At 42.2% G+C, this 16,519-nt stretch overlaps 1 protein-coding gene across 2 annotated transcripts in view; it reads left to right on the top strand.

Moving 5' to 3' along the window:
- Positions 1–8,419: 8,419 nt before the first annotated feature.
- PLPP1 (phospholipid phosphatase 1) overlaps positions 8,420–16,519 on the top strand; it is a 63,361-nt gene continuing 55,261 nt past the window's right edge. For both annotated transcript variants that reach the window (XM_041470618.1, XM_041470619.1), the window contains exon 1: positions 8,420–8,650. In XM_041470618.1, coding sequence (XP_041326552.1) covers positions 8,593–8,650 — 58 coding nt within the window. In that variant the 5' untranslated portion in view covers positions 8,420–8,592. The remainder of the gene's footprint in view (positions 8,651–16,519) is intronic.

The following is a 16,519-nucleotide window of genomic DNA, read 5'->3' on the forward strand; positions in this document are numbered from 1 at the left end:
TCTGCCAGGTGCTGAGTCTGGGATAGGATACTCTCCATTTGCCTATTTTCAAGAAATTCAAGGTCTTTTTATGTGTCTTAATTGCTTTAGTCATACAAAGTATGTACAGCATGTGTGTAGCCTGATAATATATTATAATTTGTGAATTTAATAATTTTAATAATAATAACAACAACAATAACATTGTTAGAGAACTGAACAAGCTGAGTCTGTGCCCTGAATCTATACCCATGACAGTAGTATCTGTGGCATTTCTGCGACATTTATCTTCACAGTACCTACCTGCAGTTTTCCCTGCCTGAAAGAAGGGAAAGGCACACGGAATACATTAGCTCATGGCTTGCATTCCCATTCAAGCCCAAGATCCTGAAAGCCCACATCCCTTCTTTGTTGACTCACACTCTGATGCAATCCTGCAATCAGGAAGGAAAACTCAACAATACTACAATGCCTTTTGTGCCCGAAGATGAACCCCTCCTTACAAGACATCACCACCACTTAAACCTGTGGCACTGCACACTCTGAGTCCTCCCTCCTTTGACATGGGTAAAAAATCATGGACCTAGCTGGAGCAATGTAAGCAATTCAACCAGGGCTCTGCAGAAATCTAGAGACTGCCTTTACCTTAAACACTACACTGTTATTCCTCACTTCCTAATAACACAATGCACAATGATCAGCATTATATCATCCACTTCTCTTGTGCTGACGAGGTGATAATTTGGGGGCATCCTCACAAAAGTTTTCTTCTTTTTTTCAAAGCCTCTATATATACGAATTTCTCCTCTAGTCTGTGTTCCCTTCAGAAAGCTTTTGAAGGCTGGAAAGTTAAAATAACATAGATTGGTTTTAGTGCAGTGCACCACATATTGTTTCTATCATTCAAGAATTGCTTAACCATGGTACACTTCAGCAACACAATTTATTACAAACCTTGGAAATCATTTCAGGAGCCCAAGGACCTCACGGACCTTAGACCAAGTTTCAGCAAACTGCTCAGATATGCGATCACTAGGCAGATGTCTGGAAACGTGTTCTTGCACATTTATCTGCTAATGCAAATGTCCCAATACAGGCATTAACACTCAGAAGAATTATGTGGATTTTAAAGAATTCCTGGAAGAGTTGGGTCCCATAAAAGTTGTTCTGACAGATGTAATCCTTCTCCTCACCTTTGCCAAGTGCTTGCTCTGACTACAGGAGCCAGAGCACAGAGTGAGACTCCTGCCTGCTTCCACTGCTTCTGGCGCTGCAGACACTACAACGTCCTTGCCCAGGGCTGACTTCACTCTTGTGTTGTTATTATTCTGGTTGGGAAAGAAGAAGCAATGTGGAAGGGAAAGATAAAACAGGAGATAAGAGAATATTTTATGCTTTTTTCTGCACAGATGGCTCATTTGAGACAGGTTTATTCCTCTTCTCTCTCGGGGTTAATGCCTCAAGGAGAACAGCAACAAAATTAAGATCTTTTTGCTGCTGTGGGAAATAATTCTTTCTCTCACCCTATTCTTTGAGGTCTTTCAGGCAGTGGCTGTGAGTGTGCACAGCACATAACACAATTGGCTTCAATCTTACTGGGGCCTCACAGTATTAGTGTAATGAAAGTAAATACCAAGTGGTCAGGGCTTAATTATAATCTGGACATTCTGTGCTCTGGCAATAGATTAGAGGAGACATTGACTTGTGCTTTAAGGCACTGAATCTGGTATTGGCATGAGTGTGAATCCATCTAAAGAGACAAGACAGCAAAGTGAAATCCCATGTTTCCTGCTCAGGGTGTAGAATGCAAACTAAGAGGAAGTGTAAGATTTCAGTAACTGAACACTCTGTATGTTGGAGCAGCTCCAGCTGTGGCTTTTTGTGTTCAACTCTGATGACTATTTCAAGGAATCAAATACTATTTCATAGAAGATGGAGAAGCAAAAGCTTCATTAGATAATGATTGTATTAGGACCCAAATTCTCACATAATGCTTTGAGGAAGAATTCTACTTAATTAAAGCTGCAATCATCTGTTGATCTGTTCTTCTCCATTCTTAATTGTGTTTTGAGCAGGAACTGGCCCTGATTATGCTCCATGAGAAATAATTCAGATGTACAAGAAATAAATATGCTCTGCAATCTGTACTGAAGCAGGCTTCCTTTTTACTTCATTCTTCCAGTTTTAGGGTTCTGGTGACAATTTGTCCATAGTTATTTCACTTTCTCAGCCCCCTCATAATTTATTTTTCTTGTTGCCATCACTTACGTGGCTAGGCTATTGTAACTACGTTATATCAGTAAGGGAGATATGTCCAAGGTTTAATTTTATCCAATACAGTTACAATTTCTTGAAAAAACAAAATGCTATAAACTTGTGAATAAATTTCTTCAGATCTAGACACTAGAAAAGAAAATCTTGAGTGGAGAGGAAACAAAAACAGTGCTGATAAATGTTACAGCATAGCACTGTGACTAATAGTGTTGCAAAAGGTCTGCTACAGACAAATTTCCATAGTCATTCTTGGTATTTTGGCTTGGCCTTAGCTTCAGAGAGAATTGTGGGTGAATATGACTAGGAAGTATTGTAATGGCTCAATCCACTGTGTTAGGAAATGTGTATGGTAAGGGAGCACTGCTGATCTGAAGCTAACATAAATGAAGACGTAGCACTGGAGGGCAGCAGTCAGGCGGTTCATCCTCCTCGCAGCAGCAGCACAAGCACCGGGCCAGGAGAAAACCCTAGATCTACCTCTTTTTGGGTCTCTCTGCTTGTGTGTGCTCCCATGCTGTACTTCTAGTGGTACTTCTACTGGTAATCCAGGCCATCCTCAAGTGCAACAGGACTGGAAGCTGCTGCCTGGCAATGGTTTCCTTGCAGTTTGCAGCCTGCTTATAGCACAGGGTGTCAGGTCGGGGTGGGGCTGCTGCTGCCAAGCAGGAGAAGCAGCGGGAACAGGCTCCTTATCTGCTGCAGTCTGAATGCACAGCTTTGATCAGCCAGTGAAGCACACCCAGACAGAGCTGCAGGGACATATTCCTCCAAGCTTATCTTCTTCTCTCTGTTGAAATGGATATATGGGTACCCAAACATGCACACAACCAGGTAGAGGAGGTTGAGTTACCACTTTATGTGTGCGATGGGTCAAAACTGGGTGCCTTTAATACATCAGTGGCAAATTCTTCCTGTGCAACTGGTTAGCCTGTTGAAGATCATCTCTTGAGATGTATGGCTGCTGCCAGAGTTACCTCTGTTCTGCTAACTGTTTTGACAGGAAAGCATGAGCAAGAAGGGAAGAAAAGGGAAATCAGAAGCCAGAGGACAAATTCTGCAGCCTCTAAACCATTCCAATTTGCAATAATAAGACCTTTTTAATGAAAGTTTCACTCAGACATGAACATTTTGTGAGTGCTCTTGAGCGATTCTTCTTTTCAGGGTCTCCTACTGCTTCAGAGCAATATTTGTAATTGAAACAAATAATGAAAACCAATAAAGAGCAAACAGGGAGAGTTTCTCAGCCCTAAGGCCAGCTGGTAGAGCATAGCTGATGGCCACACAGCTGCTTTTTCTTCCTATCAAAATAGCATGGCTGCATGCAAAATTGCCATGGGGAATGCTCTCCAGCCTGTGATAGTTCCGAACAACACCATTTCTGAGCTAACATAAAAACAGTACCATCATGTGCCAGTACCTGTTTAGTGTGAGTTGGCCCCACTTAATTAACTGGTGTAGACATAGCCTGAAGTGTTTTCTCTAGAATATGCTGTATGATCCTCAGAGGCTGTATGATACACACCATAAAATATAAACAAAATTATATACTTGGAGTTTAATGCATTTTTGCTCATTACATGGACATGAATATTAAATATGTTATTATGTTGTCTGGTGAGGTCGGCTTGATTCCTTATTTCTGTGGCTAATTTTTAGAAATAACTTGTATTTTCTACTGAAACAGATCTCTTGTGGGAATGGTGTACAACTTTGACCTAAAAGTGGGGGAGAAGAACCCTTCACATATCTTAACTTGCCTGTAGGTGACCCCAAGCCAGCCTGACAGCAGGACCTTCTGGGGAATAGTTCAAGAGAGATATGTGGGGATGAAGTACCCAAACAAGTGTCATCTGTACTTAAAAGAAAAAGAATTAAAAGAGAGAAGACAGGAAAGTCCTCATACTTTGTTTATTAGAAATGTAAGTGTTCTTTATTGCTCACTGCTCCCTTACTAAAAACAAAACAAACATGAGACATAGAAACAAAAGAAAGAAAACAACTAAATGGCCAGACCAAACAAAAGAAGAGGCATGAGGCTAAGATATTTTTGTGGAATCTAAATTCTGTTTCCTGAAACATTCTGTGCAAGGGGTTTCAGCTGAATTAAGAGTTCAGGTCTCTACTATCCTATAGCAGAGTATGTAATTTTCTTAGAGGCAAATATTGTGCCCTGAAAGATAAATTCAGGGGGGCTATCCTGCAAACTTTTCTCCTTGTCCTCCTTCCTCCATGAGTGGGGTTTTGGCAGATAAATTCAAAACAGCCACACAAAAGTGTTGCAGAGTCTGAAACTGATGGAACATTGCAAATATGTCTGAACTTTTAAATCTCTGCTATTACTAATGCATTTTGCAGTGTTGCACTGTGCACACAGACTGGCTTTGAACATATGAAGACCTGACTCAGTTCAAGTCCATCCAGCCAAAAACTGTGCAGCAGTGCCCAGGAGCAGATGTTATGGGGGAGTTTAAGAAACAGGCACTATGGAATTACTGTTTCCCAGCAGTTCTTTCTAAACATGGGAAAATCAGAAGAGGGATGTTTCTGAAACTGCCATGATCTGTTGACCTATCCTCTATGAATTCATCTAATGCCTCTTTGCTCCTTTGTCATTTTCTGCTCCACAGCATCCAGAGGCAAAACATTACCCAATATTCTGATGTAAAAAAGTCCTGAGGTCTAATATCTTGTAGAAGTTTTCCCTAGCTCTTAGCTGATACATAGTACTGAATGCTTGTTACCCATTTAACCTTCGCCACATATTTCATTATTTTCTAGCTCTCTACTTCGCAAAGACTTTTCCTCTCTGTTTAAATGTTGAAATACCGTGTTCTGGTTTTGCTATATTGAAACGGTTGTATACAAGTTCTAAAAATGCTTTCTTTTTTGCTTTATTTCGTGCTTTCTCTGCTTCTACTTACCCATTGCGATGTGGGATTTCTGGCATTCAGGAATGTGTCACAATGAGATTTGTCAAATTGCTCTCTTTCCTATTAGCATTCCGAGTGCTGCGGTTGGAGTGGTGCTCTCTCTCTGAGCACTCAGAAGATGGCTTCCCAGAACTATCCATAGTGACCCTCTCATCCCTTTCCTGAGTGGTAACAGCTCATTCAGAGCTATTGACTCCCACCCCAGAACAAGCTACAGAGAAACAAGCCTGGGAAAGTCCCGTCATTTACTAAACTGCAGATCCATATGAATGTTAATTGCAGTTAAGAGTCCTGTTGGGTCAGTACTAATTAATTGTCACACAAGTACCACTAGAGACTGATGATAAACTTCCTGAGAATTTAATCCTTGTACACACAAAACTTCTAAGAAGAATGGTGGAAAAACTGGAGATCACAATTTGTAGAAGAAACAGAAGAAAACAAAGGCTTTAATGGGGTTTTAACTTGGTCTTGGTGTCTGCTGCTGCTCACTGCCCTCCGTTGAATAAATGAAAAGATACCATTTTAAAAACAAGCAAACAAACCAACTAAATAACCATACTAAACAAGAGAATAGGTGAGAGGGGAAGATATTTTGAAAAGTCTAAATTCTAGAGAGTAATATTAAGACTAACTTAACATGTAAATCTCATTAAGGGATATGAGAAAACATAAATTATGAGCTTCGTCTACTGCCTTCATTTTTACTTGTGTCCAAAATTGTTCTTTAGCATTTTGTTAGGCATATAAGTGGCTCTGACTTGATCTCACTGGGTCACTATAGTGGCTAAGAGCAGTGGCAGTAGTTAGCACTTTGCTGTGAGGGACAGCTACTAAGCAAAGCCTATGCAGTAAAAATGCCATGAAGCTGAGAGACACTACTAAGCTTTCACAGTATGAGGAGAAACTGAAACTTAGAGGCTCTGGTATTTGTGTTGTATAGTTAAAAACTCCGAACCTCCAACCAATGCTGAACATGATTTCTATTTGTGTTTATAATCTACCAACATCCATCCCCTGTGGAATATACTGCTCCAGATGCTCTCTAATCAAATAGCAACAGTTTACCCTTTCTGCCACCCTGATCTTTGTTGCTACTGCAGACACCCTTTTATTTGTTAAAGGTACTAACGTATGCAGGCTTTGGTTTTTTTGCTCTTTCTTCAGTTTACACCAAACCATCCTTTTTTGTATGGAATAACAACATATCTGAAGATGCCAATACTTATGCTAACATAGCCCTCCTGTAAAGGTAGGGTTTTGCTAATCTGAGCAGTACTTTAGGCTGGAAGTGCTTGGGTTGGCATGTTTCCATGGTTAATACTTGCCCAAATAAGAAAGCCTGGAAAAGCCTTCTGAGAGTCTAGAACTATGCACTGCTACCCAAACCCCCAAACTGTGCTCAGCTGGGGTTTTCCAGCACCTAGCAAGCCAAGTGGTGAGATTAGGGCTGCAACAGCAAGGCTCATGTCCCTTGTGCAATGGAAATTTGGAGAGGAACCAGTGACTGCTTTCTTTCCTGAATTCTGGTAGAAGGTTGCAGAGATGCCTCTTCCCTCAGGCAAGCTACATCTCAAGGGTGATACAGAGATGTAGAAACTGCAAGACAATAATAAAGCGTGATTAATTTCTGTCAGTGAATGCTGTGCTGCAACCCAATTTCCAGGCGTTTTTAAGTGTAATCGCTATCTTGCTCACATTCTTCTGGGAAGAGATCCATTTCAATTACTGCAATCTCTCAGGTCTCTAATTTACCGCATAGGGGTGTGGATCAAGGGAGCTGTTTGCAGCTTAGCCTGAACAAGATTAGCCTGATGCTTTTGAGTTGAAGAAAACAATTATGGCAATTGTGCATGAAATGTTTGCATTGCTTGTCCTCTGGTTTTTCTAACCATCTTGCAATTTTAGGGATGTTATCTACTGACTTAAGACCTCATGAACAATTCCCTGCTTTGTGAGGAACAGAGCAGATTGCACACTTTTCTTTCAGCAGCAGGTCTCATAAAGATAAGCCCAGTTCTCCTCATTGCCAGGTTGTGCTCCAATTTGTTCCATTACTTCATGCATTTTAAGAGAACAGGAATTTCTACATCCATTAAACCATCCCAGCACAGTTGCACAGGAAAATATACTCTTTAATTTACACTGCACTCAAAGACATAAAGGGTAGTTTTAATCTCTAGAACTGTGCATTTTGACATGTAGCTGGGATGATGCTTAGGCATTGAGATAAAATTGGGATCTCCTGTATAGGCTACTATGTAGAATTTCCTTATATATTCTATATGGAACAACTTTATGTGCCTTTTTAGGCAGCACAGTTGAAGATACAACATATTCCGTGAGGCACTTCCACCTCAAGAACTTTTCTCTCTTGTTGGTCCCTCAAACCTGTTATTCAGCTGTTAGGATACTGCACAAAGTGAAGCTGTTTACAGAATTAGGGAGTGCAATACATGAGAAATGGCTGAAAAGTTTATGTCTGGTCTTCTGTGGGAAGCACCACTCATCCCACCTGCACTTGCCTTGAACAAAACACAGATATGCTCTGTAGCAGGAGCTACATGTTTGTGCCCAACAACCCTAACACTGACGAATAAAATTGTCAGGTTTGTCATCAGTGGTGCTAAAATAAAAATGTGGCTATGCAGAAAACATTTTCTTTGTGTTGGTGTCTTCTTTCCAAATAAAAGGTTTTAACATGGAAAAAGTTTGCTCTGGGTTGGGTTGGGCTGAAACTCTGCTTCCAGCTGTTTTGTAATTTTTTTGCAATTTTCCAGCACGCTTCCAGCTTCTCATTCCTGGTGAGGCCACATCTGGAGTAGGACGTCCAGTTCTAGGCTGCTCAGCCCAACAGAGACATGGAGCTCCTGGAACAGGTCCAGCAGAGGGCAACAAAGGTGATTAGGGAACTGGAGCATCTCTCTCACGCAGAAAGCCTGTCCAGTCTTGGCAAGAGAGGGGAACTCGTCAACGTGAATAAATATCTGAAATTGGTGGGTGCCAAGAGGATGGAGCCAAGTTGTGCTTTGGTGCTTGAGCAGGGCGGTTGGACCAGATAACCCACTGTGGTCCTTTCCAACCCGTAAGATTCTGTGATTCCAGAGGTGGAAACAGCTTTTTCCTTGTATACTACCACTAGTACTAATAAATAATGATAATAATATCATCTCCCCGTGTTCGCCGCGGAGGACCGACCCTCTCCCTCCCAGATCCCAGCCACGGCGCGTGGCGCGCGGGGGCCGCGGCGGCGGCAGTAGCGCAGTGCGGGCGGCGGCGGCTGCTCAGCGGTGCCCGGAGCGCGGGGGGGCCGTTCCCTCGGAGCGCCTCGCCTGGAGCCCCTCCCTGCCGCCTCCGCCGCGCTCTCGGGCCGAGGCTGTCACCTCGCCTGCCGCCGGGCGCCGCCAGCATGTTTGACAGGACGCGGCTGCCCTTCGTGGCGCTGGACGTGCTCTGCGTGCTGCTGGGTAGGTCGGGGGCCCGCGGAGGAGCGGGGGGAGCCGCCCCCGGGGCGCCTTGCTCCCCCCGCACGGCACCGCGCTGATCGCATGCTCGCCTCCCTCTCCCCGCCGCGCCGGCACCACCCGGAGCGGGGCTCCTGCAGCCCCCGCCGTGCCTGCCGCCCCTCGCTCGCTCCCTCGCCTCCCGCTCCGCGCCCGCTCGGGGAATCAGGTCGCTGCCGTGGGCCGGGAGGGGAGGGGAAAGCCCCGGGGGGAGGCTGCTGCAGCTTATCCACTGACATCTGAAGCTCTCTCTTCTCTCTGATGTCCTTACACTTCCTTCTCTAACTACTTCTGTCGGATGAAAACCGGTTGTGGCAAAAGCCAGTGATGGAGAGGTAGCTGTCTGGTAGATACCTGCAGCCTGGGATGTGTTTGTTATCCCGAGTGAGTCGGGAAGCCGTCCTGGAAGGGGCCGTCATCACGGAAACACGCCTCATCCGTCCAGGGTGCTGCAGAAGCACGACGGTGCTCGGCAGCAGGGCAGGGATTCGCTGTAGGGCTTGAGTTGAACGCGGTCTCGGTGTCACCGAGCCACCGCTGTAGCTGTAGGCTGGAAGCGAAATGAGGCAGTCATTAGAGCGCGGCGTCTGCGCCCGCGTGTCCGTGGGCAGCGCGGAGACACCGGGCAGGAGCGGTGATGGTCAGGGCTTGAACCGACACAGCCACAGCACACTGCCACAGCGCTGCAATGCTTGTCCTGGCCAGCCCAAATATTGGCTTCCTAGTGTTGCTTTATTCTATTTCAGTCTCTATTGAAACTATTTTATGTCCTGCCAATTTGCATTAACTCTCCTTTTATGTAATGAGACAGTGTAAAGAGCAATTACGTCAGTTACCGATCAGAGAAGGGGCAGTTTCACTTGGTAAAGAAATGGCAGCTCTCAGTATTGGGAGCTGGCAAGTGTCTTTATACTCTGGAGATGTACTTAGGAAGGAGAGCCTGGGAGGCATCTTTACACTCTGGAGATGTACTTGTTGGTCTTAGGAAGTGCTGATTTTGGATGTTTGCTTCTTAAGCAAATAATGTCAGTACTTCAGTAATTGAAATACTTTCTTGTCATGTTCAGTGGATAGTGTTCAGGCCTAGCTCATGAATGTTTGCTTGGTTGAATTTTTTTGGCTGATCAGTACTTTCTGTAGCATCTGTATAAACATAATGACATTTTTCTTTCGCTGGATGCTTCAAATAGTAACTGTACCTCTAGCTAAATACCATTAAAAAGCAAAATTATGATGAATGGTATGTGGCTCTGAGGTAATGTTACAGGAGAGAGAGCTTTTGCAAAATCATAGTGGATCCATGTAATCCACTGGGAGCGATCTTTATTCAGATCAGGAGTTTTATCAAACTGTGCTCTTGTGAGGCTTAAGCTTTCATGCTGTCTTTATGGTGACTGAAGCAGTTTTGTCTGTCTGGATAATTGTCATTACAAAATCTTTGTAATTAGACAAACATTTTGTGCTATGCATATGGTTTGGTCTGCATGAAGCATATGGGTATATTGCAAGTAATCTTGAGTAATCCAGGAAAGCAAAGTATATTGAAAGGCTGCAGAAGCATATAACCTGATGGTCATCTACCTGAAAGGATGAGAGATTCCCTGTCCCGAGTCATTACCTGGGAAGGTAGGTTTTTGACCTTGCTCTGCAGTGTAGCAGCAGTTTACACACCTTTCCCTTCTTTCCCCCTCACCCTGGTAGCATTTGGATCACAGATGCACTTACCTGGTGCCTCAGTGTGCTGGGAGGTTGCCAGACTTTTTATTTTCCCTTGGGCTTGTTTACTTCCTGAAAAGTCTGAAAAATGCAGGCAGTGCATAATATGAAGTTCCCTGACACCTGCAACTTTAAACACATTGAGTTACAGGTTTCAGTGAAACTCTAGCTCAGATAAAAAGATCTTCCATTTGCAGAATGGGAAAGATACTGGATGTAGGACCAAGTTCTCTTCCTCTTCTACCTGCCTCTCATGTGGCTGAGACAGGCCTTTAGAAGAGCATAGGTCTTACCTGTGTCTAGTGGGCTGTTTAATTTTTTTACTGTAAAAAATAAAAATAGTTCCTGTTGATTGTGGACTTTCACTTTTTCCCTTGCCCTTCCCCCTGCCCATGCACTTTGGTATCTGCTCAAATGACAGAGGTAACTGCCCAGATAAAGTGACCTGCCGGTATGGATAAATGATACCTGGTATCTCCACTGCAAAGACTACAAGGCCTCCAACAAAACTGAAGGTTTAAAAATAGGAAGTCCAGTTTCAGTTGAGGACTGAACCCTCAGTCTTGGTGTGGTAGCCCATGCTACCACAAAAAGGAGTAGCATCCTCAGAATCCCTAAGGTAACTCTTGTCACTTAATACAGAGCTTTTCTTTTTTCTCTTCTTTTTTCCTGTTTATGCCTTCTCCAAAGTAAGTGCAGATGGGGAAGAAAAATTAATTTAATTGTCTCAGTAATGTTGGACTTGAAGCCTAAGTGATATCCAAGCATACCACTTGAAGTTGGAGTGATCTGACACACCCATGAACTCACTGCAGTGGAAGTGCGTGATTCTTACTGTGTGTACTCACTCCTGGTTTAGTCAAGCCATTTTTGTGTGGTTTCAACTTTCCCAGCATAAGTTTTTCAAAGAAAAGGGAAGGGACAAAAGAGCTATCCTGTGATTTTTGTGTGTGTCTGTGATTTAGATAGATTTGTTGAAAGATGTGAACTGCTTAAGACTGAGCCGAGGTAAGAGAATAAGAAAGACATCAAAGAAGAGGAGGTGGGGGGAGGGGAAAAAAAGTAGGAGATAAAAACATCTTAAAAATTAGGTTCCCTGAGACTTGAGTCTAAGTTTCTTTTAATTATCCTTAAGAAAGATCTCTCCCTCATCTGCCTTTTTACCCACTGAAGGAGAGAGAATTCAGGGAAAGCAGTCTTTGGTGCCCTGAGGAAACAACTCCTTCCCTCTTATCAGCATGATAATTTTCTTCTTCTAAAAATAACAATGGTGTATCAGCATTAAATTAGCTTCATATTCTGCCATCTAAAAAAAGCAAAAGGTGCAGGTTTCTGCAGCATCTGTCCTCAAATAGTGTGAGGAGGGTGTATCTGCATTCTGTGTGTGCTGATCTGCAGTGCTGGGTGTGTGTGTGTGCTGCATGTCCGCATGCAGCTCTGCAGTGCTGCAGGCAGCACCTCCCTTACTCCCCACGCGCCAGTGGACGGTGCTCAGCTGCTTCTGGCACTGGAAAGCATGAGTGGCCTGGACTGCAGGATTTCTTTCTCCCTCATACCTCTGTTACTTGTCTCTCCTAGGTTTTCTGATAGATATTTTATATAGCATGGCAGAGATTGGCATTCTAGACAGTAGTAAAACCATTTTTCACAGGTAGATACTGAGGCTTGGTTCTTATGGTTTATTACACTTCCAAACTGTCATGCAAAAAATTATAGCTTGTTAGAACAGCTTAATTAGTTAGCTTGCAACTGGTGTTTTCATTAGGCACTATATGTATATTTATATATATGTACACTCTGTGCCGCTCTTACAGGTCTGTTGTTTGTTTGATTGCAAATCAGGTTCCTTTTTCATTAAGGCAGGTAAACAACACTTAAAGAACAAAGTTGGGAAACACATGGCAATATTCCTGCAATCAGTGGAAGAACTGCTAAATACATTTATCTTTAGATCAGTCTCTCACAAAGAGTCTTAAGGGAAGTTCTGCAGAGGTGACCGGAGCCATAAGGACAGCACTTTCTGTCACATCTCTGGGACGACTTTCATCTGGTTGAAAGTTGAAATTCATGTGTAACTTGAGTGCAGGGGTGCAATACCACTGTATTTCTTTAGTCCCTTGTCTGACTATGCAATTACTGACAAGCTTACTACTTATAATAATACTGACAAGCTTATTACTTATAATAAAAGTAACTGGGGAATGTACTTGTCAATATGAGATTGCTGGTGTAATGCAAGAATATGTCCAACCCAAGATTAGAAAAACTGAAGCCTTCTAAAGAATTAAACCCTTGCTGCTCTATTCACTTTTCTGCAATATATTTGAAATAAATAAAATTTAAGTAAAGAATTACTTAAATTTAAAACTGCTGTGGAATATACTTGTCCTTGTGTAGGGATTTAATCTTCCTCTCCATGTCCTACCCTGTGACTGTGGGGAAGGTGAGATTATGGCAGTCTTATTTATACATTACTATGATTATTATTTTTATCATGAAACTACCTCTGAGTAGGGGAAGGACTTCCGTCCTTCCAAACAGAAGGACATGTGTACTGAATCCAGAAATAGTAAACACTCATATTGCTTTCAGCTTGCTGTTTAAAGACTTCTGGAATGTTTTGTGATACGTGCATACATCTGCTAAACAGCAGATGCATGTGTACAGGACACAGTGAGTTTTCTTTTGCAGGGTGTGTGACCTGTGGGGGTGAGATGGGTGGACCACCCTGCACACCCTACACAGTGTTTTGCATTCAGTGCTGTTCTCCTCTCTTGGGAGTGTTTACTCGAGCTGTTGCTGGAGGCTGCAGTCCCGGTGACAATTGAAGTATTGCTGTGCAGTCAGGGAAGGCTTCTTCTATGTGGGTTAGCACTTCCTGATTGCCCTAGTTCAAATAAAACCTCCTCCGCTATTATTTGTGACTCACTGACATATGTGTCACCGTTCTTATTTTCCACATCATGTGGGTGCTAAATACTTTTTCTAGTTCATGAATACATTGTAAAGCTGTAACAGGTTCATGTGAAAGAGCAGTTTGTCTTCAGTGACACTCTCCACCAGGTACCATGACCTAGTACTTACTTACTCAGTTGACACTCTCAGTTCATTGGAGACATACTTGTTACCTGAAACTGGGAAAATCTTTCCTCTCCTAATGTGCTTTCTTCTTTGCAACAGTCACTTTTTATTTTCCCTAACATAAAGAAAGATGCTTCACCAGAGACTCACTCCCTCTTAATCAGAAGCCTGCAGAAAAACTTTAGGTAAGAGATCAATTAGTTAATGAACACTATTCAAAGTCAGTGGTCTGGTTCATGTTCTGCCAACTTTTGCTGTTGTGTATCTTGTACTAACTTCTGACACAAAACCAGAAGTTCTTGCACTTACTTTTTTACAGCAATGGGTGAATCCTAGTTCGCCTTCCAGTGCCTTCCCAAGAGCCAAATTGTGAACTCAGGACTATATTATTTTCTCTTGGCATAGTAGAGCAAGATGCTTATCAGCTCTTAGGTTCCTTACTAGCTGCTTGATTCCTGGTGATTTTTTTTCCTCCTTTTTTTTCTGCCTTAAATAGTCAGAAGGGCTCTTGCAGCTTTCTTACATGAGGGTGGTGACCTTTGCGAGGAGGGGCTTCTGACATTTTATGTAGAAAATTAAGTATCACACTAAAATTAAATTATAAAATAGCTAACCTCTCTTAGCTGAAGAATTCCTGCCTCCCCTCTATACTGCTTGAGTGCTTGTTTATGCTGTACTCAGCTGATGCAACATGCTTCCTTGTTTTAAAGGGTTAGGCAGTATGAACTGATACTGACTGAAAGCAGCTTGGTCTGAAGGCTGTATAATCACAGCCCTGGTGGGGGGAAATGAAGAGTTGATTACTGGTTGCCTGCTGCTGCATAGTTTTATGTAGGAGCACTGTTGCTGACTAGATGCTGATGAGGGGATTAAGCTGTGATAATCCTCTATCTGTGACTGTTGCAACAGTGGAAGGCAGGTAGCACAAAGAGGTGACCTGACTCTTGGAAGTACCCAATGAGAAGAGAACTTGAGCCTTGTAGTATGCCAACTGACTAGGATTTACTATCCCCCACAACTGATAATCCTATTTCCAGAATTAGTCCAGGAGAATTAAAACAAACTCACCTTGGATGGAGGAAAAAAGAAAAAAGTGCTGAACAGAATTGCATAGAAACCTATTGGCAAGATGTGCCACCCACAGAAATATGGCTTTAAAATGAGCTTGATTTATTGCTATATCTGCTTGGTTTGGTGGGGGTGCTTATCTTCCTTATCCCCTGTCCTGCAAAAGAAGCTCATAATTCTTAGGTTTTATTCAGGTAAAATAGTTAATTGAAAACAACTGAAAAATCTACAGACACTAGAAATTCAGGTAATGGATGACCAGCAGAAAGCTAGTAAGAGTTAACATAATTTAAAGCTATTTTGAAGAAGCAAGATTTTTTTAGGATACTTTCTGAAACTGTTTTGGTTTTGTTTTGGTTTTTTTTTGTGCTTTTTTTCTTTTTTTCTTTTTTTTTTTTTTTTAATCTGTATTACTGCCACTATGTCTGGAAACACTAGTCATGGAGTGATAGAATGTGTTGGAATGGACCTTAAAAGACCATGTAGTTCCAGCCCCCCACCATGGATAGGGACATCCTTCACTAAAACAGATAGTCACTTCAGCTGTAACAATAAATTTCTCAGTCCTGCCTCTGAGTAGACTTATAATCAATTTACCAGCCAGAATAGTTCAATCCTGCAATTTTAAAACTAAAAAAAATTGTCCTACTTATATTAAGGATCTGATGCCTGCCTCTTCTTGTTTAACAATTGACTACTGATGACTTGACCCGCTTTCTGGGAGGAATTTTCCTTTTTCAAGTTACGAGACTGATCTCAAAGTACAGAACCAAAACTTGTCTATGGATAAACCTTTGCATTGTGTTTTTTCTCTGCTTTTGCCAGATTCTCTGATGCATTAATCCTTCTCATAAAGAGTCAGAGCTGTTAAAATCAAGACTGTTTGTTTGTATGGAAGCCAGAAATGGTCCCAAATAAACTTCTTTAACAAATTGTGATATGGAAAGATAATGTTGAAACTTTCTAGTGCACCTATCTAACACTTTTTCTGTTACCACATTGAATTAGAGGAAATGACCAGTACAAGAACAGGCTGCTTTTGCTCTGTTATAGACTGTACTAATTCATCTTTAAAAAGCTGTGGCCAAGAAGTGGTCTGACTCAAAAGTTTGGAAAGGCACTTCAGTTTTACTTGTATTGTACTTCAGCTCAATTTTGGCGTCTCTCATTCATGTGATGTCTTGATATTTGGCAACAGGAAAATGAAGGGTTTAAAAAATTTTGGATTAGAAAATACAGGTGTGTCAGATCAGGACACCAGTCTTGGAATGTCTGTCTACCAGATGCTGCTTAATGAAACAAAAGGTATGGATGAGCCATATCAGTACACTGTTATTTCTGTGATGCTGTTGAGGAAACAATGGATTTTCTAGACATAGCCTAGATTTTAGCTCCTCCTCTCCTTTTTCTGCCTCTGCTAAATAAGCAGGTTTCAGAGGAGCTGTGTGGGGTTTCCTTGGGTCTCATAAGGTAGCTTCAGTTTGTTACTTAGCCATGCCTGGTTTGGAAGAAGGGTCACAATTTTTTGTGATCCCTTTCCTAGGAAAGGAGAAAACCGTACCAAACAGGAATTACACTCAGTTTTTTTCTTAGTGTAGAAGGAATTAGGTATCAAATTTCAGCATCTCAGGTGACTTCTGCCTCTCTTGGAGTACAGTGACATTTTTACCTCAAATTAATATTAGTGCATTTTTGTCCATTTAAATTAGTTTTGTTATTGCCAAGAAGTCTTAGGTTACTAAGTCACTGAAACTAAGCGATAGCTGCAATATTTTCTGAAACTGGAGTACTGGGATGGTAAGGAAAACGCATAAACGCATATGTCTAAATTTGTCTGCCTTGTTTTGAGGCATGGAAGGGCAGTGAACTGTGCTTATTTTAAGTTGAAGGGCTGGTTTGGTAGCTGGTGGTGGAGAGATCTGGGAGAATAAACTGCTAATTATAACCAGGAAAAAGTTCTGATATGCA

This window comes from Pyrgilauda ruficollis, unplaced genomic scaffold (assembly GCF_017590135.1).
Source record: "Pyrgilauda ruficollis isolate IOZ18807 unplaced genomic scaffold, ASM1759013v1 scaffold25, whole genome shotgun sequence".
Taxonomy (NCBI): domain Eukaryota; kingdom Metazoa; phylum Chordata; class Aves; order Passeriformes; family Passeridae; genus Pyrgilauda; species Pyrgilauda ruficollis.